The sequence below is a fragment of the Microtus pennsylvanicus genome, chromosome 10 (assembly GCF_037038515.1).
Source record: "Microtus pennsylvanicus isolate mMicPen1 chromosome 10, mMicPen1.hap1, whole genome shotgun sequence".
Lineage (NCBI taxonomy): Eukaryota > Metazoa > Chordata > Mammalia > Rodentia > Cricetidae > Microtus > Microtus pennsylvanicus.
This window is the reverse complement of record NC_134588.1, coordinates 1,874,476-1,902,199: the sequence shown is the minus strand read 5'-3', so window position 1 is coordinate 1,902,199 and position 27,724 is coordinate 1,874,476. Positions and strand designations below refer to the sequence as shown.

Below are 27,724 nucleotides of genomic sequence, written 5' to 3'. Positions count from 1 at the left end.
TAGTAATGTTTCTTTTACATATGTGGGTACTTTTATATTAGGGGTGTAGATATTCAGGATTGAGACTTCTTCTTATTGAATTGTTCCTGTTATGAGTATAAAGTGTCCTTCACCATCTCTTCTGATTGGTTTTAGTCTGAAATCAATTTTGTTAGATGTTAGTATAGCCACACCTACTTGTTTCTTTGGTCTTTTTGGTTGGAAATTCTTTTCCCAACACTTTACTCTGTCTTTGAAGTTGAGGTGTGTTTCTTGTAAACAGCAGAATGTTGGATCCTATTTTTGTATCCATTGTGTTAACCTGTGCCTTTTTTTTTCCATCAAGGCTTTATTCTTACTCAATACCTGTCCCGTGGTTAATTAACAGTGATAGACATTTCCTTCCATCAGAACTTTGCATCTAATAGAAGACTCTAATTCCTACCATTTCCCCATTCATTTCTTTCTTTCTTTCTTTTAATTAAAAATTTCTGCCTCCTCCCCACTCCCACCACTCCTCTCCCCCTCCCTCTCCAGTCTGAACAGCAGTCAGATTTCCCTGCCCTGAGGGAAGTCCAAGGTCCCCCCCCCCATCTAGGTCTAGGAAAGTGAACATCCAAACAGGCTAGGCTCCCACAAAGCTAGTACATGCAGTAGGATCAAAACCCCATGCCACTGTCCTTGGCTTCTCAGCAGCCCTCATTGTCCGCCATGTTCAGAGAGTCTGGTTTTATCCCATGCTTTCTGAGTCCAAGTCCAGCTGGCCTTGGTGAGCTCCCATTAGATCAGACACACTCTCTCAGTGGGTGTGTGCACCCCTTGCCGTCCTGATTTCCTAGTTCAGGTTCTCCCTCCTTCTGCTCCTCATTTGGACCTCAGGAGCTCAGCCCGATGCTCCAATGTAGGTCTCTGTCTCTATCTCCATCCATCACCAGGTGAAGGTTCTATGGTGATATGCAAGATATTCATCATATGGCTATAGGATCGGGCCATTTCAGGATCCTTCTCCTCAGCTGCCCAAGGAACTAGCTGGGGACATCACCCTGGACCCCTGGGAACTGCGCCAGAATCAAGTCTCTCGCCACCCCTAAAATGGCTCCCTTAAGATATATACTTCCCTGCTTCCATATCCATCTTTCCTTTATCCCAACCATCCCATTCCCCCAAGCTCTCCCCATCCTCCCGTTCTCACATTTCCTGAGAAACTGCCACACTGCTTTCCAAAGTGGTTGCACAAGTTTGAATTCCCACCAGCAATGGATGAGTGTGCCCCTTACTCCACATCCTCTCCAGTAAAGGCTATCCTTGGTGTTTTGGATTTTAGCCATTCTGACAGGTGTAAGATGATATCTCAAAGTTGTTTTGATTTGCATTTCCCTGATCACTAATGAGGCTGAGCATGTCCTTAAGTGTCTTTTACCCATTTGGACGTCTTCTGTTGAGCATTCTCTATTCATTTCAGTGCCCCATTTTTTTAATTGGGTTAATTAGCATTTTAATGTCTAGTTTCTTGAGTTCTTTATATATTTTGGACCTTTGTCTGTTGTGGGGTTGGTGAAGATCTTCTCCCAGTCAGTAGGTTGCCTTTTTGTCTTAATAACAGTGTCCTTTGCTGTACAGAAGCTTCTGTAAAGTTTTAGGAGGTCCCATTTTTTTTTCAATATTGCCCTTAATGTCTGCGCTGCTACTGTTATACTTAGGAAGTGGTCTCCTGTGCCCATTTGTGGTAGAGTACTTCCCACTTTCTCTTCTATCAGGTTCAATGTGTTCAGACTGATATTGAGGTCTTTAATCCATTTAGACTTGAGTTTTGTACATGGTGATGAATATGGCTCTATTTTCATTCTTCTATAGGTTGACATCCAGTTTGTTTTAAAGATGCTTTCTTTCTTCCATTGTATACTTTTAGCTCCTTTATTGAAAATCAGGTGTTCATAGGTTTGTGGATTAAAATCTGGGTCTTCTATTCAATTCCATTGGTCAACTTCTCTGTTTTTATTCCAATACCAAGCTGTTTTCAATACTGTAGCTCTGTAATAGAGTTTGAAGTCAGGGATGGTAATGCCTCCAGAAGTTCCTTTGTTGTATAAGATTGTTTTGGCTATACTGGGCTTTTTGTTTTGCCACATAAAGTTGATTATTTTCTGTAATGGCGTAAACGAATGCAAACAGACTGTAAATATAAGTATATATAGCTTTAATGTAGAAATAGACTTATAGAACAACCATTCCCATGGAGACCAGGAAAGCAGAAGAAATGACTGGGAGTATGCTCGCCAAATTTATAGGCAAACATTAGCCCGAGGTGAACACGCCCCCTAAGGGGTGGGACTTATCCCTACATCTCCCCTTTTTGTCTAAATAAGACAGAACTACACCAAAGACAACTATATACAGTAATAACAAATGATAAATATAACAAACAAAATTGAGAACAAAACTTTTCCTAAACATTCTATCTCAAGGAGTCTAAATAATGTAGAGAGTAACTACAATTATATAATCTTCAACTCCGTCAAAGATCTGAGAAGGGAATAAATATTACTTAACAAACGAGATATATCCAAAATGTGCAAAAATTGACAGAGACAACTGACTACCTGGGCAATCACCCAAAGTCTCATTTGCAATGTTGAGTCAAACAACTTTGGCTAAGGCCTAACATAACTGACATACCATTATTAAAGGCAAGGAACTTTTCAAAACTATCTTACCCTGTCTTGGCAAGATATGACAGTCCTGTTTTATCCATTGATGCACACTCTGTATCTCTGTCAGTGGTTGAGGTATGGGAATTTCTTTTCCCAAAGGCCAGTTCTGCCAAATAGAAAGGCTCCAGGTAGAGTGTCTTTGGTGCTCAACATTCTCTCGGGAATAGAGTGGTGTTGCCAGGAGCAATTGTGTCTCACTATCACAAAACTCAAGAGGTTGAAGATTATCTATCTATACTGAGTATAATCTCTATATATCTAGAGAACCTGATTAGTCTAATTATAAATGACTAACTTAGATGACTATTTATCTATATAATTCTAATATCTATCTATCTTAAAGACTAAGACAATAAACAACTGTTTAACAAATGAGGATAATGACCACCAAATATAAACACTGTACAAATATACATTGCAATATGGTAAATATATATCAATACACAAACATTATATAAGTACCTTGATCAGAGGTAGAAATGTACACTGCAAAATGGTAAATATATACAATATATATATATATATATACACATATATATATACAATATATGTCAATACATAAAAAATGTTTTAAACAGAGATAGAAACATGCATGCACACAATAGTCAATATAATTTAACTTTGTATCAATATACAAGAATCGATACCAGTATATTTGTCTAAAAGCAGTAACTGATAATTATAAAACTATTATCCCATCATTCCCTTTTTTTTCCCCCAAAATGATCCCTGAGCTTATAAAATTCCTCCCCCAACCTCCCAACCCCTAAATGATGTCCCTAAACCCAGGGGCAAACTTTACTGGGAGAGGGAACGTCATCCTCTAGAATTACTTCCAGCTGTCATGGGGGCAGCGTTCTTTCTGGGGGATACTGTGAAAGTAAAATGACGGTTAAATTTCAAGATCAATGTCTTTTAAAATTGCAAATAGTCTCTGAGTATTTTGTGGAGGTCTGGCCAGAATGCTGTACAAGATGTGCACCATTTCAGCTAACCAAGTTGGGATCATCTTGTGCCGCTGGTATCTGAAACAGGTGTTGTAGTAGCGCTATCAGTATCATGACATCATATCAACATCATATCAAGGTAGAGTTTTTGTTGTGGGGCCCCATCTTCTTCCTGGAAACTTCAAGTGTCACTTCAGGAAAAACTCATTGTTCACTGTGAAAAACTTAAACATTAATCATATAGACATATATAGACATACATATATATATATATATATATATATTCAATGAGAGGCATAATAGATATATTCAGTGAAAAGTATGATAGATATGAAGAAAAGCAAAGATGTTTTCTAAACTCCTATTTCATTCTGTCCCACATCATGGCTCTTGACATGAGACAGAAACTCCAGAAACTCTAGGTTTTTCTCTAACAGGCTTGGAATTGGAGAAGGACTGAGCCAGAGTCCAACTTCAAAACCAGCTCTACATATTTAAAAAGAAATGTTTAATAATACATATATATATATATATATATATATATATATATATATATATGTAATTATTACTTAAAAAATGTGTCCATCCATCAATAATTAAATATTCAGGGTTCCTTAATTTCTTTGAAGATGATTACTTTCCTGTAGAGATAAGAGCAAAACCCATTCCCCAACGTAGTACATCTCCTGGCTTCCATTGAGAGGTCAGCACATCCTTGAAATAAACTGGTTGAGTTGGTTCAGTAGACTTTTATATTATCCAATGTCTTTCTGCAACCGTTGTTCCCTTCTACTTAGTGTTGAGAAAATTTAAGGTTAACAAAGCATTATGTAACCTATTTCTGGGGGTGTTTTGCACCCCTTTCTGTTTGTTCAACATATCCTTTATAGTTCAACTTGATCTTTCTATGACAGCTTGACCTGTTGGATTGTATGGTATACGTGTAACATGCTTGATATTGTAATAATCAAAAAACCGTTTCATTTTCCTAGAGACATAAGCAGAACCATTATCTGTCTTTATTTGTGTAGGTATACCCATGATAGTCATGACTTCTAATAAATGAGTGATTACTGAATCAGCTTTTTCTGAACTTAAAGCAGTTGCCCACTGAAAGCCTGTCAATGGTGTGATGAACATATTTTAATTTGCCAAATTCTGCAAAGTGGAACACATCCATCTGCCAGATTTCATTCCTTTGGGTGCCCTTTGGATTAGCCCCTGCAGGCAGTAGCATTTGGTTATAGAAAAAGCAAGTAGGACATTTCTTTATAATCTCCTTAGCTTGTTGCCATGTAATTGAAAACTCTTTCATCAAACCTTTGCTATTAACATGATGTTTTTATGAAATTCAGAGGCTTGTAGCACACTAAAAATAAATAATTGATTAATTTCTGCATTACCATGTGCTAGAGGACCTGGCAGACCCGTATGGGATCGGATGTGTGTTATGTAAATAGGGCAAAGCCTATTCCTGATCAAATCTTGAACCTGAAGAAACAATGAGGTTAGTTTTGTATCTTCAGGTATAAATACAGCAGTTTCAATATGTAAAATAACTCTTTCAGCATATTGTGAATCTGTAACTATATTAATAGGTTCTTTAAAATCCCTTAGCACCATAAGAATGGCATATAATTCCGCCTTCTGGACAGAATTATACGGACTTGTTCCACCTTACCCAAGTCTTCTGATTTGTAACCTGCCTTCCCTGATTTATTGGCATCAGTATAGAATGTACGTGCTCCAGTTATTGGAGCACCACGGATGATTCGAGGAAGGATCCAAGAAGTTCTCTTTATGAAGTTAAGCCTCTTGCTTTTTGGATAGTTGTTATTAATGTCTTCGCAAAACTTAGCACAAGCTCTTTGCCACAGTTCATTGTCTTCCCATAATTTCTTTAGTTCATCAACAGTGAAAGGCACTAGGATTTCTGCTGGGTCTATGCCTGCTAGTTGACGAAGTCTCAGCTTGCCTTTTATAATTAACTCAGAGACTTTTTCCACATAAATTTTCAGCTTCGTACTTGGTTTATGTGGTAAAAAGATCCATTCCAAAAATAATATCATCACTCTGCAGCAAAATTCCTGTAGGAGAAATTTTTGATGGTAGTATGACGAGAATACAATCAAGCTCTGGATTTACCCTGTCCACATGTGCCTGTTGTAATTTTTCCTCAATCACTGTCAGTTCCTTTTCTGCTTCAGCTGTTAATTCTCTGGGACTGTTTAAATCTTTATCACCATCCAAGTTTTTTTTCAAATGAATTATTAGATCAGGTGTTATTTCAATAGCTGGTCGTAGACTGGAAATGTCTCCTAACAGTCTTTGAAAGTCATTAAGAGTCCGTAGGTGATCACTCCGAATTTTTGCCTTTTGTTTCTTATTTTTTTGCAAACCTATTTTATAACCTAAATAATTAACATAATTTCCCTTCTGAATCTTTTCAGGAGCGATTTGCAATCCCCATTTAGGTAAAAGTATCTTTATTTCTTAAAATAGTCTGTTCAAGGTATCCATGTTTGAATCGGATAACAAAATGTCGTCCATGAGGAAATTTCTTGTGTATTATTTGCAATGGTTGGTTCACAAAATAGGGCACAATGAGGGGCCATTTAACATACCCTGGGGGAGGATGGTCCAGTGGTACCTCCTCAAAGGTTGAGAATAGTTATAAGTAGGCACTGTGAAGGCAAATTTTTCTCTATGTTCTTTTTGTAAATGTATAGTGAAAAAACAATCCTTTAAATCAATAACTATGAAAGACCATCCTTTTGGTAATAAAGAGGGCAAAGGGTTTCTAGATTACAGAGGGCCCATAGGTTGAATAACCTTGTTTATAGCCCTGAGGTCTGTCACCATTCTCCATTTACCTGATTTTTTTCTTAACCACAAATACAGGAGAATTCTAAGGGCTAGTAGATTCTTCTATATGTCGAGCATCTAATTGCTCTTGTACCAGTTGTTCTAAAACCTATAACTTTTCCTCAGCTAAAGGCCTTTGCTTTGTCCATATTGGTTTCTCAGTCAACCATTTTAGAGGCAAGGCTGTTGGTATCTATGAAGGAATATCAATTGCTTGTTCTTGAACAGCCCGAATAACCAGTTTTCTCTGTTTGTAATATCTTTTAATATTATTCTCAGAAATATAGGCTTTAGAAGTAGCAGGAATGTTAATTTGGGTATTCCATTGTTGTAATAGGTCATGACCCCATAAATTCATTGCAATATTGGCTACATATGGCCTTAATTTTCCTATTTGTCCCTCTAGCCCTATACATTCAACCCATCTTGTGCTCTGCCTTACTCGGGATAGGGTTCCAATTTTCAGGAGTTGAACATTTACATTCTGAAGATGCCAATATGGATGACAAGATTCTGGGGTAATGATACTTACATCGGCACCTGTGTCCAGCAGGCCAGTAATAAAAATGCCATTTCCACACACTCTCAGCTTAGGTCTTTGATCATTTATAGAAATTTGCCAAAACACATGTAACTCATCTTTCTGATCATTATTGCTTGTAACAGTAGGCATGTGGCTTCCTAATTGTCCTCACAGGGCACGTTCTCTGCAGAAACTGGAAATGACTGAACCATGTTTGCCATGGGGGCCTGTGAGGCCCCCCTCTCACGTTTCCCATCTGTATCAGGTTGCCTTGTCTATCACTTGTAGACCTGCATTCATTCGTCCAGTGTCTGCCTTTTCCACATCTTCTACATAAACCTGAAGGCTGATTCCTCCTATTTCTGTTATTTCTAGAAGATACATTATTATTATTATTATTATTATTATTATTATTATTATTATTATTATTATTATTATTATTTCTGAAAATCCATTGTCTACAATTCCTTTTCATTTGAGCTATTTTGCCACAATTAAAACATTTGTTATTCTGATGTCTCCTTTTACCATTGGAAATTGCTTCTTCTATCCATGCTACAGTGCCATAATCAAATGTGTCAACATTCAGTGTATGCAAGACCCATTCGTCCAATAGCGCTGATCTGAGCTTTAAAGGCCCCAAAATCCTTTTGCATTCCACATTTGCATTTTCATAAGCCAAAGACTCAATCATTATATATCTTGCTTCTGAGTCAGATATCCCTATTTGTACAGCTAAAGGGTTCTCTCTGACCCTATTTAACTCTGACAATGATTCCATTCTCTGTCCTGGGTCTTGTTCCCTGTCCCAAGCCCTTAAGGCTGCTCTAGTACACATGGAGAGTGTGTTTTCATCCCAATTAGCTCGTTCCTGAGGGTCGGAAAAGAGCCCTTCACCTAGAATTTTATCTAGGGAAATGTCAATTCCCTTCACTTTTTCCTGCTGTTCTAAAAGTCTAGCCTCTTGCCTGAATAAGCATTTTCATTTCAATTGTAGTCCACTCTCAAGGATCACGGAGCTCAGCTGGAGCCAGTCCGAGGGGGTTGCTCTGCTTGTCATGGCCCAAGATCTTAGCATCTCTTTAACAAAAGAGGCATGCATCCCAAAAGTCATGATGGCCTGTTTAATTTCTTTGAGATCATTCATACGGACAGGCTCCCATGTATCTTTCTTGATGACCCTAGGGTTTCTGGAACCAATCACCTTTTCTGTTGTTATTACTGGAAAGGCAGGTAGAGCTATAGGTAGAGCTTTGTGGAAATTGTCCCAGAGGGATTTACCCACAGATGTAGTTAAAATTTGCCTTTCTACCCTTTGCTCTTCTTCATCATCATTTAGAAATTCCTCAATCTTTTCAATTCTATTCACCATTGCCTTCTGCAATGTCTGAATCTCCTATCCAGAATTATGTTCCAAAGCCTTCATTGAGAATTCTAAAGTATGAAGTTTATCCGCTAGAGATAACATCTCATCTTTGGACATAAATTTTATGGCATAAACCGTGCCTTCTTGTATTGACAATCTTTCCATCAATCTGTCATAAGCTTTAGACAAAATCTGATTGTCACATTTAGCAGTTTTGATTCTCTCAGTTAATGTTTCAGTTCCCACAGAAAGGGACTGAAGCTTACGATCCAAATCAGCTGTTCCCTCTTCCATAGTAATGAATTTCTCCTTAACATCAGCCTGGAGAACTTCAAACTGATTCTTGAGAAGATTGTTGTCATTCTCAATTGTTTTTAAGCGTTCAATCTCTGCCTTAAGAATCCTGGATTCGTCCCGTAAAGACTTTACCATATTTCTGTTATCAAACCATTTAGTGCCAATGAAAACTACGAATCCCAGAAGGATCCATAGATGTGGGGTGATAGACACCTCTTGTAAAATCTCCCACATGATACAATTAAAAAAAACTGTTAAATTCTCGAATAGTAACATGTTCAGATATTTTATTTATAAAAGCAAAATATTTTTACCTGCAATGATCGGTTCCTGCCAGTGGTGGTCTCTGTGTTTTTGGAGCCTGTCCTAGAACTAGCTCTTGTAAACCAGGCTGGCCTCGAACTCACAGAGAACCGCCTGTCTCTGCCTCCCAAGTGCTGGGATTAAAGGTGTGCACCACCACCGCCTTGCTGTCCTCAAACTCACAGAGATCCGCCTGCCTCTGCTTCCCAAGTGCTGGGATTAAAGGCATGCGCCACCACCGCCTGGCCGGCCTTGAACTCACAGAGATCCGCCTGCCTCTGCCTCCCAAGTGCTGGTATCAAAGGCGTTCGCCACCACCGCCCGGCCAAATCACTTTGTATCAGACCAAATCTGCCACTGTGGCAGCTTTTGTTGCAAAACCGCAGGTACTTGCACTTCTGCTAATTCAGGCAGTCGGGTTCTGCTGCAAACTTAGCCAAGGCAGGCAGAATGGGCCTGTGTGGCCGAGTGTGTCTCGGACTCGGCACTGGGGCCCCAGTCACGAACTAAAAAACAGCACCTGGGAGGGTGCTGTGTTAGCTAGCGGGCTACCCGCTTGAGTCAGGGGCAAAATAGCCCGACGTTGGACGCCAAAATATAACGGCGTAAACGAATGCAGACAGATTGTAAAAATATATATATGTGTATAGTTTTAATGTAGAAATAGACTTACAGAACCACCGTTCCCATGGAGACCAGGAAAGCAGAAGGAACGGCTGGGAGCATGCTCACCAAATTTATAGGCAAACATTAGCCCGAGGCAAACATGCCCCCTAAGGGGCGGGACTTATCCCTACAATTTTCCTCTCAAGGTCTGTGGAGAATTTCGATGGGATTTTGTTGGGGATTGCATTGAATCTATAGATTGCTTTTGATAGAATTGCCATTTTTATTATGTTGATCCTCCCAAATAAAGAATGAGGGAGATCCTTTCATCTTTTTGGAATCCTCTTCATTTTTTTTTCCTTTGGAGAAGTTCTTGTCAAATAGATCTTTCACTTCCTTGGTTACAATTACCCCAAAATATTTCATGCTATTTGTGACTATCGTGAAAGGTGATGCTTCTTTGATTTTCTTTTCTGCTTCTTTATCCTTTGTGTATAGGAGGGCAACTGATTTTTTTGGAGTTGATCTTGTATCCTGCCACATTACGAAAGCTGTTTATCAGCTGTAGGAGTTCTTTGGTAGCATTTTTGGGGTCGCTTATGTACACTATCATATCATCTGCAAATAACGAAAGTTTAACTTCTTCCTTTCCAATTTGAGTCCCCTTGATCCCCTTATGTTGTCTTATTGCTATTACTAGAACTTCAAGCACTATATTGAAGAGGTATGGAGAGAGTGGACAGCCTTGTAGTGTTCCTGATTTTAGTGGGATGGCTCTGAGTTTCTCTCCATTTAATTTGATGTTAGGTGTCAGCTTGCTGTAAATAGCTTTTATTATATTTAAGTATGACCCTTGTATCCCTAATCTCTCCAAGATCTTTATCGTAAAGGGATGTTGAATTTTGTCAAATGCTTTTTCAGCATCTAATGAAATGATCATATGTTTTTTTTTCTTTCAGTTTATTTGTATGATGGATTACATTGATAGATTAGTGTATGTTGAACCAGCCCTACATCTCTGGCATGAAGCCTACTTGATCATAATGAATAGTTTTTCTAGTGTGTTCTTGGATTCAGTTTGCCAGTATTTTATTGAGAATTTTCGTGTCAATGTTCATGAGTGAGATTGGTCTGTAATTTTCCTGTGGCTTTTTATAGGTGAATTGAGTCCTGTGATATTAAGTGATATTAATGACCAGTGGTTGTTAACTCTGGCTATTTTTTTCTTGTGGTAGTGTTTGTTTGTTTCTCTTCTTTGAGTTGTACTGGTGGAGGGTTGTCATATGTCTCTGTTTTTATGGGTGTTGTTGGCTTCCTTGGTTTGTGGTTTTCCTTTTAGTACTTTCTGTAAGGCTGGGTTTGTGGCTAATATGGCAACCTGTCAAACAAGGGATGAACTTGAAATGATGCTAAAATAGGAGAGGCTACTAACTGAATTTTTTACCAATCTTTCTATAAGTATATGGTCTGAAATTTTAGTTACAAAAATATTAAAATATATAAAAGTTCCATTTAATAAAACACTTAATTTTACATTGTGATTGTGTCTTTGCTATTTGTAGAGTATCAAGAATACCTTAAGATGAATTCCATAGGAAATTTACCTCTCTGTCCAAAGAAAATTTTTGAGGGATGCTGAAAAATATATGCTATATATGTTTTATTATTAAGGAGCAAAATAAAAAGGTTAACTTTAAGTTTGGGAAGATTAAGTTCATTTTAAGGCTTATTATACATTTTTGTTCTTAATTCTAGACAACACAGCCTCAATACTTACCAGGAGAAATGGCTTCCACAGGCAGAAACAGTCAGTTTACTATCTGCCAATTTTCATTGTGGACAGTGGATCTCCGTCACTAAGTAGTACCAACACCCTTACCATTCGAGTCTGTGACTGTAATGCTGATGGTGTAGCACAAACTTGCAATGCAGAGGCTTATGTTCTACCCGCTGGCCTCAGCACTGGGGCTCTGATAGCAATACTGGCCTGTGTCTTGACACTATTCGGTAAGTACTATTTGTGTTTCTTTCTCTTTTATTGATTTTCCTTGAACTCTACATTTTTTTCTCTGCTTCCCTCCCTACCTCTTTCCTCCTTTTCAACCCTACCCCAAGTCTCCATGCTCCCAATTTACTCAGGAGATCTGGTCTTTTTCTACTTCCCATGTAGATTAGATCTATGTAAGTGTCTCTTAGTGTCCTCATTGTTGTCTAAATTCTCTGGGATTGTGGTTTTCTTTGTTTTATGTGTAAAAGCCACCTATGAGTGAATATATGTGATAATTGTCTTTCTGTGGCTGGGTTACCTCACTTGAAATAATGTTTTCTAGCTCCATCCATTTTCCTGCAAAATTTAAGATGTCATTTTTTTCTGCTTTGTAGTACTCCATTGTGTAAATTTACCATATTTTTTCTTATCCATTCTTTGGTTGAAGGGCATTTAAGTTGTTTCCCAGATTTGTTCTTTTCTTTAAAAGAGCAGTTGCCAAAACAAACACCACACGTTTTCTTACTTTATTTTTATTTCTTTTGAGTGTATTTACAAAGATATGCGAGTAATTCACCAGTGTTATTTTAACACTCATTACTTATATTTTCAACTTGCAGTATTATTCAAAGTACAAAATATAATAAAAGAATATGAAATTCATTTTTAACATAAAACCCAGGAAAAATTAACTACTATGGTGATTTTATTAGTTTACTTTGAAATTTACCTCATCCTGTTTCTTTGTGTGAGAAATACTTACATGAGCATTATAATAGACTAGAAGGAGTATTTTCACTGTTGTTTTGATAGTATGCTTATTTGAGAAATGACATACTGGACAGATTTATCAAGAAATATGTTCAGTGAGTGTTTATTTTGGTATTTACAATAATGAAGTTCTGGCAATACAAGTATTATACTTTCTTGAGGATTATTATTATATTTAATTCTACTTTCTTAATATTAACTTATTATTGACTGAACTACATTTGCTTATATTTGCATAGGAGTTTGTACAGCATGATTTTTAATATTGGAGGCTATCTAATATGGTCATTGGATAATAAAAGAGTTTATTCAAAAGCAACATTTTAATTCACAGTGTATGTTTCTACAAGAATGACAAGCACTTAAATTTGCACTTATTGGTGTGTCATGTGTTTCCTTGTGATTTACTGGAATTAGGAAATAAATTTACAACTTATGTTTATAGAAGCAGCATTAGGTGTGGAAGTCAGCATGACCTGCTGTTTCAGATAGATTTAGGGAAGCATGTACCTGTATACTACTCTTTGCCTATGTTGTTCATTAGGTGTTCACAAGGGGAATGCTAGTTTCTCTTCAGAGTAGCTTCATAATCTCAAAGGTGAACTCCCATGACTAGTCTTGTAAAGATTTGAGAGTTTAATGAGATAATTCATGCACAGAACCAAATGCCTACCCATAGTGAACATTCTATATGTCTTTAAGTGTAATTGATGAAACGATAGTTCTCACTCTATTAACAAAGTTAAATAAGACTCAGTTGCTAATACAGTGTAGTCTCATAAAATAGAAATTTTGTCTTCAATAATCCCAACTATATGAATAAATCTAGAAAAAACAATCATACTACTCTTTCTAAATATCTATAAACAGGAGTCAGAAACTTCCAGAAATTTCTAAGAAATAACTGATAATTCACAGTTAAAAAGTGATTAGACTATATGGACTAAGAGTAAATATAAAAAAAATGGTGACATTATGAATAAATGTATATTGATCTACTTGACTTGTGAAAATAATAATGAGCAAAATTGAATATTTACTTTTACTTTATAAAAGTAGAATAACAACATAAGTTATAAAACCATCATTCTACTACAGACAATGTCTTTACTTTGAGACAACCAAATCATGGGAAGGGAAGATTAGAGGTAGACAATGTGTAGAACACTTTAAACTTTGACAATTTAATAGACACACACACACACACACAATTCATTATACTATGGTTTCCAGAACAAGTTACAGCAGACTGTACTCTCTCAGGGATATACAGAGAAACCCTGACTTGAAAAATCAGAGAGAGGCAGTGTGGGACAGGCAGAAATAGATTATTACTATCTATTCTTTGGTTCTCTCTCTTTCTGTGATATGTGTGTGTGTGTGTGTGTGTGTATGTGAGTATCTTGACTGTGTGGTGTGAGGGATTTGTGGTGTGTGCATGTGTGTGAAGTCATGTTTTGGTTTGTGTGTTGTGACTGTGTGTGCATATGTGTATTTTGGGTCTTGTGGTGTGTACTTGTGTAGGGGGAGTTGGATATCTGCAGTGTGTGTGTATTTGTGTGGGGTGTGTTGTCTCCATGGTTGTCTCCATATAAACAGGCAATGTCAAAACAGGAATGACAAAAAAGACCAATGCAATGATTCTTAATGATATTCTGCTGTACTCATCAATGCATCACTGAGGCATTACCCATTTCATTATAGGAACAGATACAGAGATTCAATGCCAAACATTAGGTAGAACTCAAGGAATACTATGGAAGAAGGGTAGGAAGGATTGTAGAATCCAGTGGTGTCAAAGATACCACAAGGAATCTTACAGAATCAACTAACCTGGGCTCACAGGGACTCACAGATACTGCATGGGACTGACATAGGCACTCCACCTATATATGACATTTGTGTAGTTTGATCTTCTTGTTGGACTCCTATGAGTAGGAGCATGGACTGTCTCTAACTATGTTGCCTACTTTGGGACCCATTACTCCAACTGGTTGACTCATCCAGCCTTAATAGAAGAGGAGATGCCTAGTTTTGATGCATCTTGATATACCATGGCTTGCTGAAATCCAAGGGATACTGACATGCAGCTGCAGAGAAACAGTGGAAATGAACTGGATTGGGGTGAGGATTGGGTGAGAAATTTGGAACAGGGGAGAGAGGAGAAAATTTGGTTGTGATATAAAATGAAAAAATGAACAGAAACAAACAAGCAATAGATAAAACAAAAAGAACAGGCTTCTAAGTATAGTGGCATAAATAAATGCAGGCAGATAGTAAAGAATATATACAGCTTTAATGATTAAATAAACTTACAGAACCGAGGTTCCCACGTAGAACAGGAAGAAGGAAAGGGGGCTGCACAGGCTCTGCACACCCGATTTATCAGTCAACATTCGCCCGAGGCAAACCCGCCCCTAAGGGGCTGGCTTAACCCTACATCTCCCCCTTTTGTGTAAATAAGACAGAACTAAACCAAATACAACTATAAACAAAAATAACAAATGATAAATATAACAAACAATATTGAGAACAAAAGTTTTGCTAGACATTCTATCTCAAGGAGTCTAAATAATGTAGAGAGTAACTACAATTAAATAATCTTCAACTCCGTCAAAGATCTGAGAAGGGAATAAATATTACTTAACAAATGAGAGATATCCAAAATATGCAACAAATGACAGAGACAACTGACTACCTGGACAATCACCCAAAGTCTCGTTTGCAATGTTGAGTCAACCAACTTTGGCTAAGGCCTAACATAACTGACGTACCATTATCAAATGCAAGGAACTTTCTTAGAATGATCCTACCCTGTCTTGGCAAGATAAGACAATCCTGTTTCATATCTTAGTCAGTAGTTGAGGTATGGGCTTTTCTTAACCCAAAGGACAGTTCTGCCAAGAAGACAAGCTCCCAGTGGAGTATCTTAGGTGTTCAATGTTCTCTCGGGAGTAGAGTGGCATTGCCAGGAGTAATTGTGTCTCATTGGCACAGAATTCTAAGTTAGATTAAAGGCCATTTTCTACAGCTCTTCAAAGAGGCTGAAGATTATACTATCGATACTAAATATAATCTCTATGTATCTAAAAGACCTGATTAACCAAAAAATAAATACTACAAACATATAATTCTCAATACCTATCTAATTTGAAAACTATGAGAATAAAAATTGTGCAATATAAGAAGACAATGATCTTCACCTGTAACAATGTCATTACATATCAAATGTAATCAATGTTATTACATAAATATTATCAGAGGTAGAAATGTACATTGTGATATGGTAGATGTATTAATACAATATAAGCATACTCTTATACAAAAACAGAGGTAGGAACACTCACATTCAATATTCAATATATCAATATACAAGAAACAGTACCAATATTATTTTCTAAAAGCAGTAAGTCACAAATATCAATCATCCCATCAAACCAGTTAATCCCCCCCTTTCTTTTTTGAATACACCCCTAATTCCATACAATATCTCCCCATCCCCTCAACCATAAATCAAGGACTAAAAGATGTCCCTAACCCTGTGGGCAAACTCTGATGGGAGAGGGGACGTCATCCTCTTAGATTGCTTCTAGCTGACATGGGGGTAACATTCTTCTTAGAGGCCCCTGTGAAAGCAAATGATGGTAAAATTCCCAAATTAACCTTTGGCATAAGAAAATTATAACTAGTCTCTGAGCGTTTTGAGAAGGTCCGGCCAGAGTGTTGTCAAAAATGTGCATCATTTAAAATTGTCTCATGCAGTTGGTAGCAAAAAACAGGTCTAATACTAGCGTGTAAAAAATACTCATGACATCATAATAACCAGATTGAGTTGATGTTGTGGGGCCCCATCTTCATCCTGGAAACTGCAAAGATTACTGTAGGAAAATTAGTTGCTTGTTATGGGAAATTTAAACATTAACAACAAGGACATATACTGACATATAAAGAAAGACACAGATATGAGGAAAGGCAAAGAAAGTTTATCAAGTATAAAATTATTCTTATTCTGTCCCATTTCATGGCTCCTGACCTGAGACAGAAACTCTGAAATATCGCTTATCAACAGGCTTGGAATTGAAGAGGGACTGAGCCACAGTCCAACTACAAAACCAGCTCTACACATTTATAAAGAAGTGTTCAATAAAACATATAAATATATATAAAAATCAATACTTACAGAATGTATAGAATTTTACTGTTGATCCTTAGTGGGTTGTAACTATTTTCCATCCATCAGTAATTAAATATTCAGGGTCCCTTAAATTCTTTGAAGATGAGTATTTTCCTGTGGAGATAAGAAAAGAACCCTGCCTCTAACCTATCTGTCATCCTTACCATCAGTATGCTCGCCATCCTTGTGAATGAAATGTTATTTATCTTTTCCAAGTGACTTCTCTTCTTGAAACTGAACCTTTATTAATTTTGACGGTATCCATAATTTTTCTCACCTGTGGAGATAAGAGCAAACCCCTTCCCAAGCGTACACATCTCCTGGCTTCTGTTGTGAGGTCAGCACATCCTTGAAATAAACTGGTTGATTTAGTTCAGTAGACTTTTCCATTATCCAATGTCTTTCTGCAGCCGTCGTTCCCTCCTCATTAGAGTTGAGAAAATTCAAGGTTAACAAAGCATTATGTAACCTATTTCTGGGGGTGTTTTCCACCCCTTTCTGTTTGTTCAACATATCCTTTATAGTTCGATTTGATATTTCTATGACTGCTTGACCTGTTGGATTGTATGGTATACCTATAACATGCTTGATATTGTAATAATCAAAAAACCGTTTCATTTTCCTAGAGACATAAGCAGGACTATTATCCATCTTTATTTGTGTGGGTATACCCATGATAGCCATGACTTCAAATAAATGAGTGATTACTGAATCAGCTTTTACTGAACTTAAAGCAGTTGCCCACTCAAAGCCTGAATTAGTGTCAAAGGTGTGATGAACATACATCAATTTGCCAAATTCTGCAAAGTGGAACACATCCATCTGCCAAATTTCATTCCTATGGGTGCCCTTCGAATTAGCCGCTGATGGCAGTGGCATTTGGTTATAGAAAGTAGGGCATTTCTTTACAATCTCCTTAGCTAGTTGCCATGTAATAGAAAATGTTTTCTTCAAACCTTTGCTATTAACATGATGTTTTTTTATGAAATTCAGAGGATTGTAGCACACTACCAATCAATAATTGATCAATTTCTGCATTACCTTGTGCTAGAGGACCTGGCAGACCCGTATGGGATCAGATGTGAGCTATGTACATAGGGCAAGGCCTGTTCCTGATCAAATCTTGAACCTGGAGAAACAATGAGGTTAGTTCTGTATCATCAGGTATAAATTCAGCAGTTTCAATATTTAAAATAACTCTTTCAGCATATTGTGAATCTGTAACTATATTAATAGGTTCTTTAAAATCTCTTTGTACCATAAGAATGGCATATAATTCTGCCTTCTGGAAAGAATAATGAGGACTTTGTTCCACCTTACCAAGTCTTCTGATTTATAACCTGCCTTCCCTGATTTATTGGCATCAGTATAGAATGTACGTGCTCCAGTTATTGGAGCACCACGGATGATTCGAGGAAGGATCCAAGAAGTTCTCTTTATGAAGTTAAGCCTCTTGCTTTTTGGATAGTTGTTATTAATGTCTTCGCAAAACTTAGCACAAGCTCTTTGCCACAGTTCATTGTCTTCCCATAATTTCTTTAGTTCATCAACAGTGAAAGGCACTAGGATTTCTGCTGGGTCTATGCCTGCTAGTTGACGAAGTCTCAGCTTGCCTTTTATAATTAACTCAGAGACTTTTTCCACATAAGTTTTCAGCTTCGTACTTGGTTTATGTGGTAAAAAGATCCATTCCAAAAATAATATCATCTCTCTGCATCAAAATTCCTGTAGGAGAAATTTTTGATGGTAGTATGATGAGAATACAATCAAGCTCTGGATTTACCCTGTCCACATGTGCCTGTTGTAATTTTTCCTCAATCATTGTCAGTTCCTTTTCTGCTTCAGCTGTTAATTCTCTCGGACTGTTTAAATCTTTATCACCATCCAAGGTTTTTGTCAAATGAATTATTAGATCAGGTGTTATCCCAATAGCTGGTCGTAGACTGGAAATGTCTCCTAACAATCTTTGAAAGTTATTAAGTTTCCGTAGGCCATCTCTACTAATATTTGCCTTTTATTTCTTAATTTTTAGCAAACCTGTTTTATAATCTAAATAATTAACAGAATCTCACCTCTGAATCTTTTCAGGAGCAATTTGCAATTCCCATTTAGGTAAAAGTATCTTTATTTCTTCAAATAGTCTGTTCAAGGAATCCGTGTTTGAATGGGATAACAAAATGTCGTCCATGTAATGTTACACTATCGATTTGGGAAATTTATTGCAGATTATTTTTAATGGTTGATTCACAAAATATTGGCACAGGGAGGAGCTATTTCACATACCCTGGGGGAGGACAGCCCAGTGGTACCTCCTCAAAGATTGAGAATTATCATAAGCAGGCAATGTGAAGGCAAATTTTTCTCTATCTTCTTTTTGTAAAGGTATAGTGAAAAAACAATCCTTTAAATCAATAACAATGAGAGGCTATTCTTTTGGTAATAAAGAACGCAAAGGGATTCCAGATTTAGAGGGCCCATAGGTTGAATAACCTTGTTTATAGCCCTGAGATCTGTCACCATTCTCCATTTACCTGATTTTTTTCTTAACCACAAATACAGGAGAATTCCAAGGGCTAGTAGATTCTTCTATAAGTCGAGCATCTAATTGCTCTTGTACCTGTTGTTCTAAAACCTGTAACTTTTCCTCAGCTAAAGGCCTTTGCTTTGTCCATATTGGTTTCTCAGTCAACCATTTTAGAGGCAAGGCTGTTTGTATCTTTGAAGGAACATCAATTGCTTGTTTTTGAACAGCCCTCATGGCCAGTTTTCTCTGTTTGTAATAACTTTTAATATTATTTTCATAAATATGGGCTCTAGAAGTAGCAGGAATGTTAATTTGGGTATTCCATTGTTGTAATAGGTCATGACCCCATAAATTCATTACAATATTGGCTACATATGGCCTTAATTTTCCTATTTGTCCCTCTGGCCCTATACATTCAACCCATCTTGTGCTCTGCCTTACTCGAGATAGGGTTCCAATTTTCAGGAGTTGAACATTTACATTCTGAAGATGCCAATATGGATGCCAAGATTCTGGGGTAATGATACTTACATCGGCACCTGTGTCCAGCAGGCCATTAATAAAAATTCCATTTACACACGCTCTCAGCTTAGGTCTTTGATCATTTATAGAAATTTGCCAAAACACATGTAACTCATCTTTCTGATCATTATTGCTTGTAACAGTAGGCATGTGGCTTCCTAATTGTTCTCACAGGGCACGTTCTCTGCAGAAACTGGAAATGACTGAACCATGTTTGCCATGGGGGCCTGTGAGGCCCCCCTCTCACGTTTCCCATCTGTATCAGGTTGCCTTGTCCATCTCTTGTAGACCTGCATTCATTCGTCCAGTGTCTGCCTTTTCCACATCTTCTACATAAACCTGAGGGCTGAATCCTTCTATTTCTGTTATTTCTAGAAGATGCAATATTATTATTTCTGAAAATCCGTTTTTTACAATTCCTTTTTATATGACCCATTTTGCCACAATACACCACATTTGGTATTCTGGTGTCTCCTTTTACCATTGGAAATTGCTTCTTCTACCCATGCTACAGTGCCATAATCAAACATGTCAACATTCAGTGTATGCAAGACCCATTCGTCCAATAGCACTGATCTGAGCTTTAAAGGCCCCAAAATCCTTTTGCATTCCACATTTGCATTTTCATAAGCCAAAGACTCAATCATTATACATCTTGCTTCTGGGTCAGATATCCCTATTTGTACAGCCTTAGTTAGTCTTTGTAAAAAGTCACTAAAGGTTTCTCTCTGACCCTGTTTAACTCTGACAAATGATTCCATTCTCTGTCTTGGGTCTTGTACCCTGTCCCAAGCCCTTAAGGCTGCTCTAGTACACATGGAGAGTGTGTTTTCATCCCAATTAGCTCGTTCCTGAGGGTCGGAAAAGAGCCCTTCACCTAGAATTTTATCTAGGGAAATGTCAATTCCCTTGCCTTTTCCTGCTGTTCTAAAAGTGTAGCCTCTTGCCTGAATAAGCATTTCCATTTCAATTGCCGTCCACTCTCAAGAACCATGTCGGTCAGCTGGAGCCAGTCTGAGAGGGTTGCTCTGCATGTTGTGGCCCAAGATTTTAGCATCTCTTTAACAAAAGAGGCATCCATCCCAAAAGTCATGACAGCCTGTTTACTTTCTTTGAGATCTTTCATACGGACAGGCTCCCATGTATCTTCCTTGATAACCATAGGGTTTCTGGAACCAATCACCTTCTCTGTTGTTATTACTGGAAAGGCAGGTAGAGCTGTAGGTAGAACTTTGTGGAAATTGTCCCAGAGGGATTTACCCACAGATGTAGTTAAAATTTGCCTTTCTACCCTTTGCTCTTCTTCATCAGAATTTAGAAATTCCTCAATCTTTTCAATTCTATTCACCATTGCCTCCTGCAATGTCTGAATCTCCTATCCAGAATTATGTTCTAATGCCTTTATTGAGGATTCTAAAGTATGAAGTTTGTCCATTAGAGATAACTTGTCATCTTTGGACATAATTTTTATTGCATAAACCGTGCCTTCTTGTATTGACAATCTTTCCGTCAATCTGTCATAAGCTTTAGACATAATGATTGTCACATTCAGCAGTTTTGATTCTCTCAGTTAATGTTTCAGTTCCTTCAGAAAGGGACTGCTGGGACTTAGGATCCAAATCAGCTGTTCCTTCTTCCATAGTAATGAATTTCTCCTTAACATCAGCCTGTACCTTTTCTAAATTTTGCTCAGTTAATCGAGTCACGTTAAACAAAAATATGTTCTCTTCCTGGAGAACTTCAAACTGATTCTTGAGAAGATTGTTGTCATTCTCAATAGTTTTTAAACGTTCAACCTCTTCCTTAGGAGACTTTATCATATTTCTATTGTCAAACCATATAGTGCCAAGGAAAACTAAGAATCCCAGAAATATCCATAGATGTGATTTGATAGACACCTCTTGTAAAATCTCTCACATGGTACACTCAAATAGGCTGTTAAAATTTAAAACAGTCACATTCTCAGACATTTTATTTATAAAAGAAAAAAATTATTTTACCTGCAATGACCGGTTCCTGCCAGTGGTGGCAAAAGAGTCCACTTGAGTCCACGTGGACTAAGTCTGAAATAAATGACTCAAAAACAAAAATTGGAGCAGACACCAGGGTGACAAATAGCAATTGGGCCAGAAAGGGAACAGAGAGAAAGCCACCAAAGCAAACAAATCAAAGGGACGCCTGCGTGCTTGAGCCGGCTCGCAGGGTTGCCGTCAGGTGACCCAAATGCCGGCGGAGGTGGGAGGGGAACAGAGACTGATCATGGTGTTACAGAGGTGCTTGTACTACTGTTGGGCAGGGTGGGGAGCACAGACTTGGCAGATTCCAAATTGCCGGGGAGTGCTAATTCTCCCATCCCGTTTGACTTTCTAGCAGGCTCTAGGAAAAATTGAGTCACTCAGAATTTCAGCTGCTTCCGCAGCCTTAGTTGGACTGGCAAGGCGCAGTGCTGAAAGGGTACAGTCTGCGTGCCCAGGGAGACCTCTGGGGGGGGTGCCGCTGGGTGTGGTCGCCCCCAGGAGTCTCCAATGTGGGGCAGGTATCCGCAAAGCCTCACGGAGCGCCAAATGTAGCGGCGTAAATAAATGCCAGCAGATAGTAAAGAAAGCTTTAATGATTAAATAAACTTACAGAACCGAGGGTTCCGCATAGCACAGGAAGCAGGAAAAGGGGCCGCGCAGGCTCTGCACGCCTGATTTATCAGTCAACATTCACCCAAGGCAAACCCACCCCTAAGGGGCTGGCTTAACCCTACATCTAAGAAATAACAAAATGTAACAACATAATACATCATAAGACAAAGCAAAAATTATCACATCAAAGTTGAACATGGCGACCCAACAATCGAAAGAGTCCCAAGAGCAGGCAAAAGAGTCAGAGGGCCACTTCTCCCAGTCAGGATCTCTTAAAAGTACTAAAATATTTTGTAGTAGTTTCCCACTGCATGTGGTTTCAACACAACACCCTCAAATGCCTTCCCCCAATGTTGGGTATCATCCTACACTCTGTTCCTTAACTCCACCATCCCTTATGTCACCCTCCCCATTTTCACTTGCCTCTATTCTGCTTGTAAAATCTATTCTATTTCCCTCACTCAGGGAGATTCTGTATCCCCCTAACCATCCTCTCTTTGCCTAACCTCCCTGGGCCTATAGATTGTGTTTTTTTATTAACTCAGTGATTAACATCTCCTTTTATGTGACTGCATAACAAATTTGTCTTTCTGAGTCTGTGTCACCTCACTCAGTATAATTTATTTTCTAGTTCCATTCATTTGCCTGCAAATTTCATGGTGTTCATTTTTTATAAAGTGGAATAATACTCTATTGTGTAAATGCAACACATTTTCTTTATGATCTTTTTTGTTTTTTTCTAATTTCTTGCTTTTATAAATAAAGCTGCAATTAACATTGTTGAGCAAGTGTCTTTGTGGTTGGATGGAATATGTTTGGGTATAAACCCAAGAATGGTATAATAAGGCCTTGAAATAGATACATTTTATACTTTTAGAGAAGATACTATATTCATTTCCATAGGGTTTGTAGAAGATTTCACTCCCACCAGGAATAGAAAATTGTTTCTCTTGCTCCACATCTTCACCCGCATGAGCTATGTCTTATTTTATTGATCTTAACTGTTATGACACATATAAGATGGAATCGAAAACTAGTTTTGATTTTAATCTCCCTAAAGGCTGAGGATGTTGAGCATTTCTTGAAGTGTCTTTCAAACTTTTGATATTCTTCTATTGAGAATTCTGTGTTTAGATCTCTACCCTATTTTTCATTGGATTATTTGTTTTTTTAATATCTAGTTTCCAAGTTCTTTTTATATTTGTATATTAGTGCTCTATCATATGTGGAGTTGATAAGAATCATTTCCAATTCTGTAAACTGTTTCTTTGTCCAATTGATGCTGTCATTTACTTTATATAAGCTTTTCAGTTTCATGATATTCCATTTATCAATTGTTTATCTTAATGCCTGTCTTGTCTTATTGGTGTTCTGTTCAGAAATGCATTGCCTGTACCAGTGAATTTTAGGTCATTTCACACTTTCTCTTCTATCAGGTTTAGTGCATCTGCTTTCACGTTACTTTTTATTTTAAATACATTTTAAAATATATGATTATTTTTATTTTATGCATGTGGCTGTTTTGTCTACATGAATATGTGCATACAGAGGTTAGGAAAGTGCATCAGATCTGTAGAAGGAGCTGTGGGCTGAGTTCCTGCCACTCGGCTCCCAGCCACCTGGCTAGCTTATGCCCCGAAATAACAACACACAAATTGTATTCATTTAAACACTGCCTGGCCCATTATATCTAGCCTCTTCTTGGCTAACCTTTATATCTTGCTTAACCCATATTTAGTAATCTGTGTAGCACCACGAAGTGGTGTCATACCGGGAAAGATTACCGATGAAGCTGGAGCTTCATGGCCTCTGACCCAGAGAGGAGAGGCATGGTGTCTGCCTTCCTCTTCTTCCTAGCATTCTGTTCTATTTACTCCACCCACCTATGTTCTAACCTATCAGGCCAAGCAGTTTCTTTGTTAATTAACCAATGAAATCAACAGATTGATATGACACTCCACATACTAGATCCCCTGAAATTGTGGTTGTGAGACGTCATTTGGGTTCTCAGAATTGAACATAGGAGCACCAGAAGAGCAGCAATTATGCTGAAACATGAAGCTATCTCTCCATACTCCAGTTACTTCTCTGTAGCTCTTGTAGACCAGATTGGACTCAAACTCATAGAAATTCACCTCCTCTGCCTCCTGAGTGCTGAGATTAAAGCACCACTACCTGGTCAGTTGCTGCTTCTTGATAAAAAAGCAAGGTAAGTTATCTTGCCAGTAACTTATCAGCTTTTCTTCCTCAAGCTTAAATTTTATGATGTGGAAATAGAGACATGTCAGTCTCCACCTCTATTTATATTTTTTCAATCTTTGAGTATTTTTTTTTCTTTTGCTTGCCCTCACCTCTCTGTTGGAATCATATTTACACCTCAATACTCTAAATAAAAGAAATACCCCCAAACTCAGAATATGAGGTTTCTTATATTAAAACTGAGTACATCATGAATGAAATCACAACATTCGACTTCAGATTTGATCATATGGAAGTCAAACAACCACTTTAATTTTTCCTCATGTAGAAAAGTTTAGCTGATATATTGAAAGAATTCTAGTATTTTTAAAAAGAAAAATTATGCCTATAACTAAGAGCAGTACCAGTTGTGTTCTATGTATTATAATAGTTAAATTCCTATTTTATCAAATGAAGTTTTTTTATGAATAAAAACATTTTAAAGAAAAAACTATGTACAACTGATATATTAAGTCATTAATGAAGTAGATCTTTCAGAAATTCAGAAAAAAATACCTGATTTTATTTAAAGTATTTCTCATCATTGACAATTGCATGAATATTTTGGGAATATTACAGTTAGATTACCTTACTTTGCCCAAGAATACCTATATATTCTTACTGAATCTTCTGCTATGTTTACTCTACTAGGTTCTATTTGTTTCTGTACTTGGACCATAATTTCAAGTGTTTGAAGTGATGTAGTCTCCCTTCCTGCTCTTTGCTCTTCACACAGAGTGTCATACTCCATAAGCCTTGGCATAAGAGGCTGCTTATAGAAACTCATCATTCTAGCTAAAATTCCAACATTTCTAAAGTGGGCAGCTTGACATCCAGCTGTCATTTATCATTTCATTATGCTTCTACAACCTTAGAAATATAAACTAGTTTTAGCCTTCTTTTGCTGAGGCTGCTTATGAATCTGGGCAACTGGAAAATGTTTTCTTGGTCTAGGTCTTTTAAGCAGAGTCAGAATTTTACTAATGTGCAAAAATGTTTACTAAGTCATTGAGAATGTGGATGAAAGCAGAAGACATGTAAAAACTGTACTATTTCTCATGATCTATAATACTTAACTATCATTAACACCTGAGAAAATGTACAGTATCTCAGTTGCTATTTTATGAGAGCAAATATGTTCCTACTTAAAGGAAACAGAAAAGAGAAAGGAGAAATGGTTTGTTTTCATAAGCTAATGCAATGACCTTGGCATTGACCCAAGTACTTTGCCTTTTTAAAACATTATGTGATTTAATGCTCATAAACTGTTTTCAAGGCAACTATTGTTATTAACGCCCCTTTTCTTTTTTTTTAATTTATTTTACTTTATTTATTTTTTGTGGGGGAGTATTTAAGACAGGGTTTCTCTGTAACCTTGGAGTACTGGAAATATCTTGGCCTCAAACACACAGAGATCTGCCTGCCTCTTATTTTATTTTTTTTTAAATAAAACTATCTTTTTTTCATTTTACATACCATTCCAGTTCCCACTCCCTCCCCTCTTCCCATTCCCCACTCCACCCCACCCATTCCTAAGAGAGAATAAGACACATTGCTTTGAGGAAGAACAAAGACTGTCCCTACTATGTCTAAACCAAGCAAGGTATCCATCCAAAAAGAAAGGATTCCAGAAAGCCAGTTCAAGCAGTAGGGATAAATCCTGGTGCCACTGTCAGTTGCTCATCAGTCTTCCCCTGTTATACAACTATCACCCACATTCAGAGGGACTAGTTTGGAAGTGGTGGGCTTCCATGAGCTCAGGCAAACTGTTTCTGTGGGTGTCCCCATCATGGTCTTTATCTCTTTGCACATGTTCTCACTCCTCCCACTTTTTAGCTGGACTTTGGAAGCTCCACTGTGGATCTCTGCTTCTGTTTCCATCAATTGCTGGATGAAGGTTCTAACTCTTTGGTGACATTTAAGGTAGTCATCAATATGACTATAGGATATGCCCCTTTTCTTAGAACAAACAAAAGATTAGGGAAGTAGGCACAAAGTCAAAAGGCAAATACAGATTAGACTCAGAAACCCATCAGAAGCAGCAGAAGGGAGGAAACAAGCTTCCTCTAAATAGTCTTGAAAATCTGTTCATCAAAATATAACTTCTAACATGAAATACCAAGATGCTGCTGGGAAGTGATTAAATATCTCTAGCTTAGTAGCTACCACAATAAAAGCATGAATGTTATCTGTTTCATGAGGTGAGTTTCTAGATCATGACTTAATTCAGGATGTTTAATATATATGGTATACTCCAGTTACTTCTGACCTTGGAAAAACACACTTGATATTACATATATTAATGTCAATAATATATTTTGGTACAAAATATAGCACACAAATTGTACTTGTGTATAAAGTATTCATTATAGTTTGAACAGTTTTGCTCTGTCTTAATTTAGATTCAAATAAAATCATTGTAATGATCACATTTAAATAAAAAGTGTCTTGGGATACTCATTTTCACTAAAGAAAGATGAATTTTAGTTGTAATTAAACCTTTATATGTCTTGAGGCATGATAACAATGATGTGTTTTTCATGGTTTTTGCAAAATCCTAATTAGTATAATTTTACATCAGCTCTCAGTATATATACTCCAACTCCTACTGAATAGCTGAAATGAGAAATCCCAATAGAACTATCAAATCTTGAAACACATTCCTACAGCCTGGTCTTATCTTCACCTAGTTTCTAATTTTATTGTTTTTCTAAGTCAGCTTTGTTTCTTTTTTACCTTACATAAGGAATTAGACCTCAATCTCTTTTTTAAAAAAAAAATTATTGAATTTGTTTAGCCCTACATTTTTCTCTGCTCCCCTCCATGCCTCTCCCCTCCTATTCAACCCTCCCCAAGGTTCCCATGCTTTCAGGAGATCTTGTCTTTTTCTGCTTTCCATGTCAATTAAATCTATGTATGTCTCTCTTAGGGTCCTCATTTTTGTATAGGTTGTCTGGATTGTGATTTGTAGACTGCTTTTATTTGCTTTTCTGTTTATAAACCACTTATGTGTGAGTAATATGATAATTGTCTTTCTGGGTATGGGTTACTTCACTCAAAAGATGTTTTCCAGATTCATCCTTTGTCCTGCAAAATTCAAGATGTCATTATTTTTTTTTCTGCTGTGTAGTACTTTATTGTGTCAATGTATCACATTTTCCTTATCCATTCTTCAATCAAGGGGCATTTATGTTGTTTCCAGGTTCTGCCTATGACAAAAAATGCTGCTATGAACATATCCTTTTGATATATACCCAAAAGTTATATTGCTGGGTCTTGAG

At 37.3% G+C, this 27,724-nt stretch overlaps 1 protein-coding gene across 3 annotated transcripts in view; it reads left to right on the top strand.

Moving 5' to 3' along the window:
• The window catches only part of Cdh7 (cadherin 7), a 188,287-nt gene that overhangs the window by 150,762 nt on the left and 9,801 nt on the right, over positions 1 to 27,724 (top strand). For all 3 annotated transcript variants that reach the window (XM_075987617.1, XM_075987619.1, XM_075987620.1), the window contains one exon: positions 11,353 to 11,604. In XM_075987617.1, the coding sequence (XP_075843732.1) occupies positions 11,353 to 11,604 (252 nt within the window). The remainder of the gene's footprint in view (positions 1 to 11,352; positions 11,605 to 27,724) is intronic.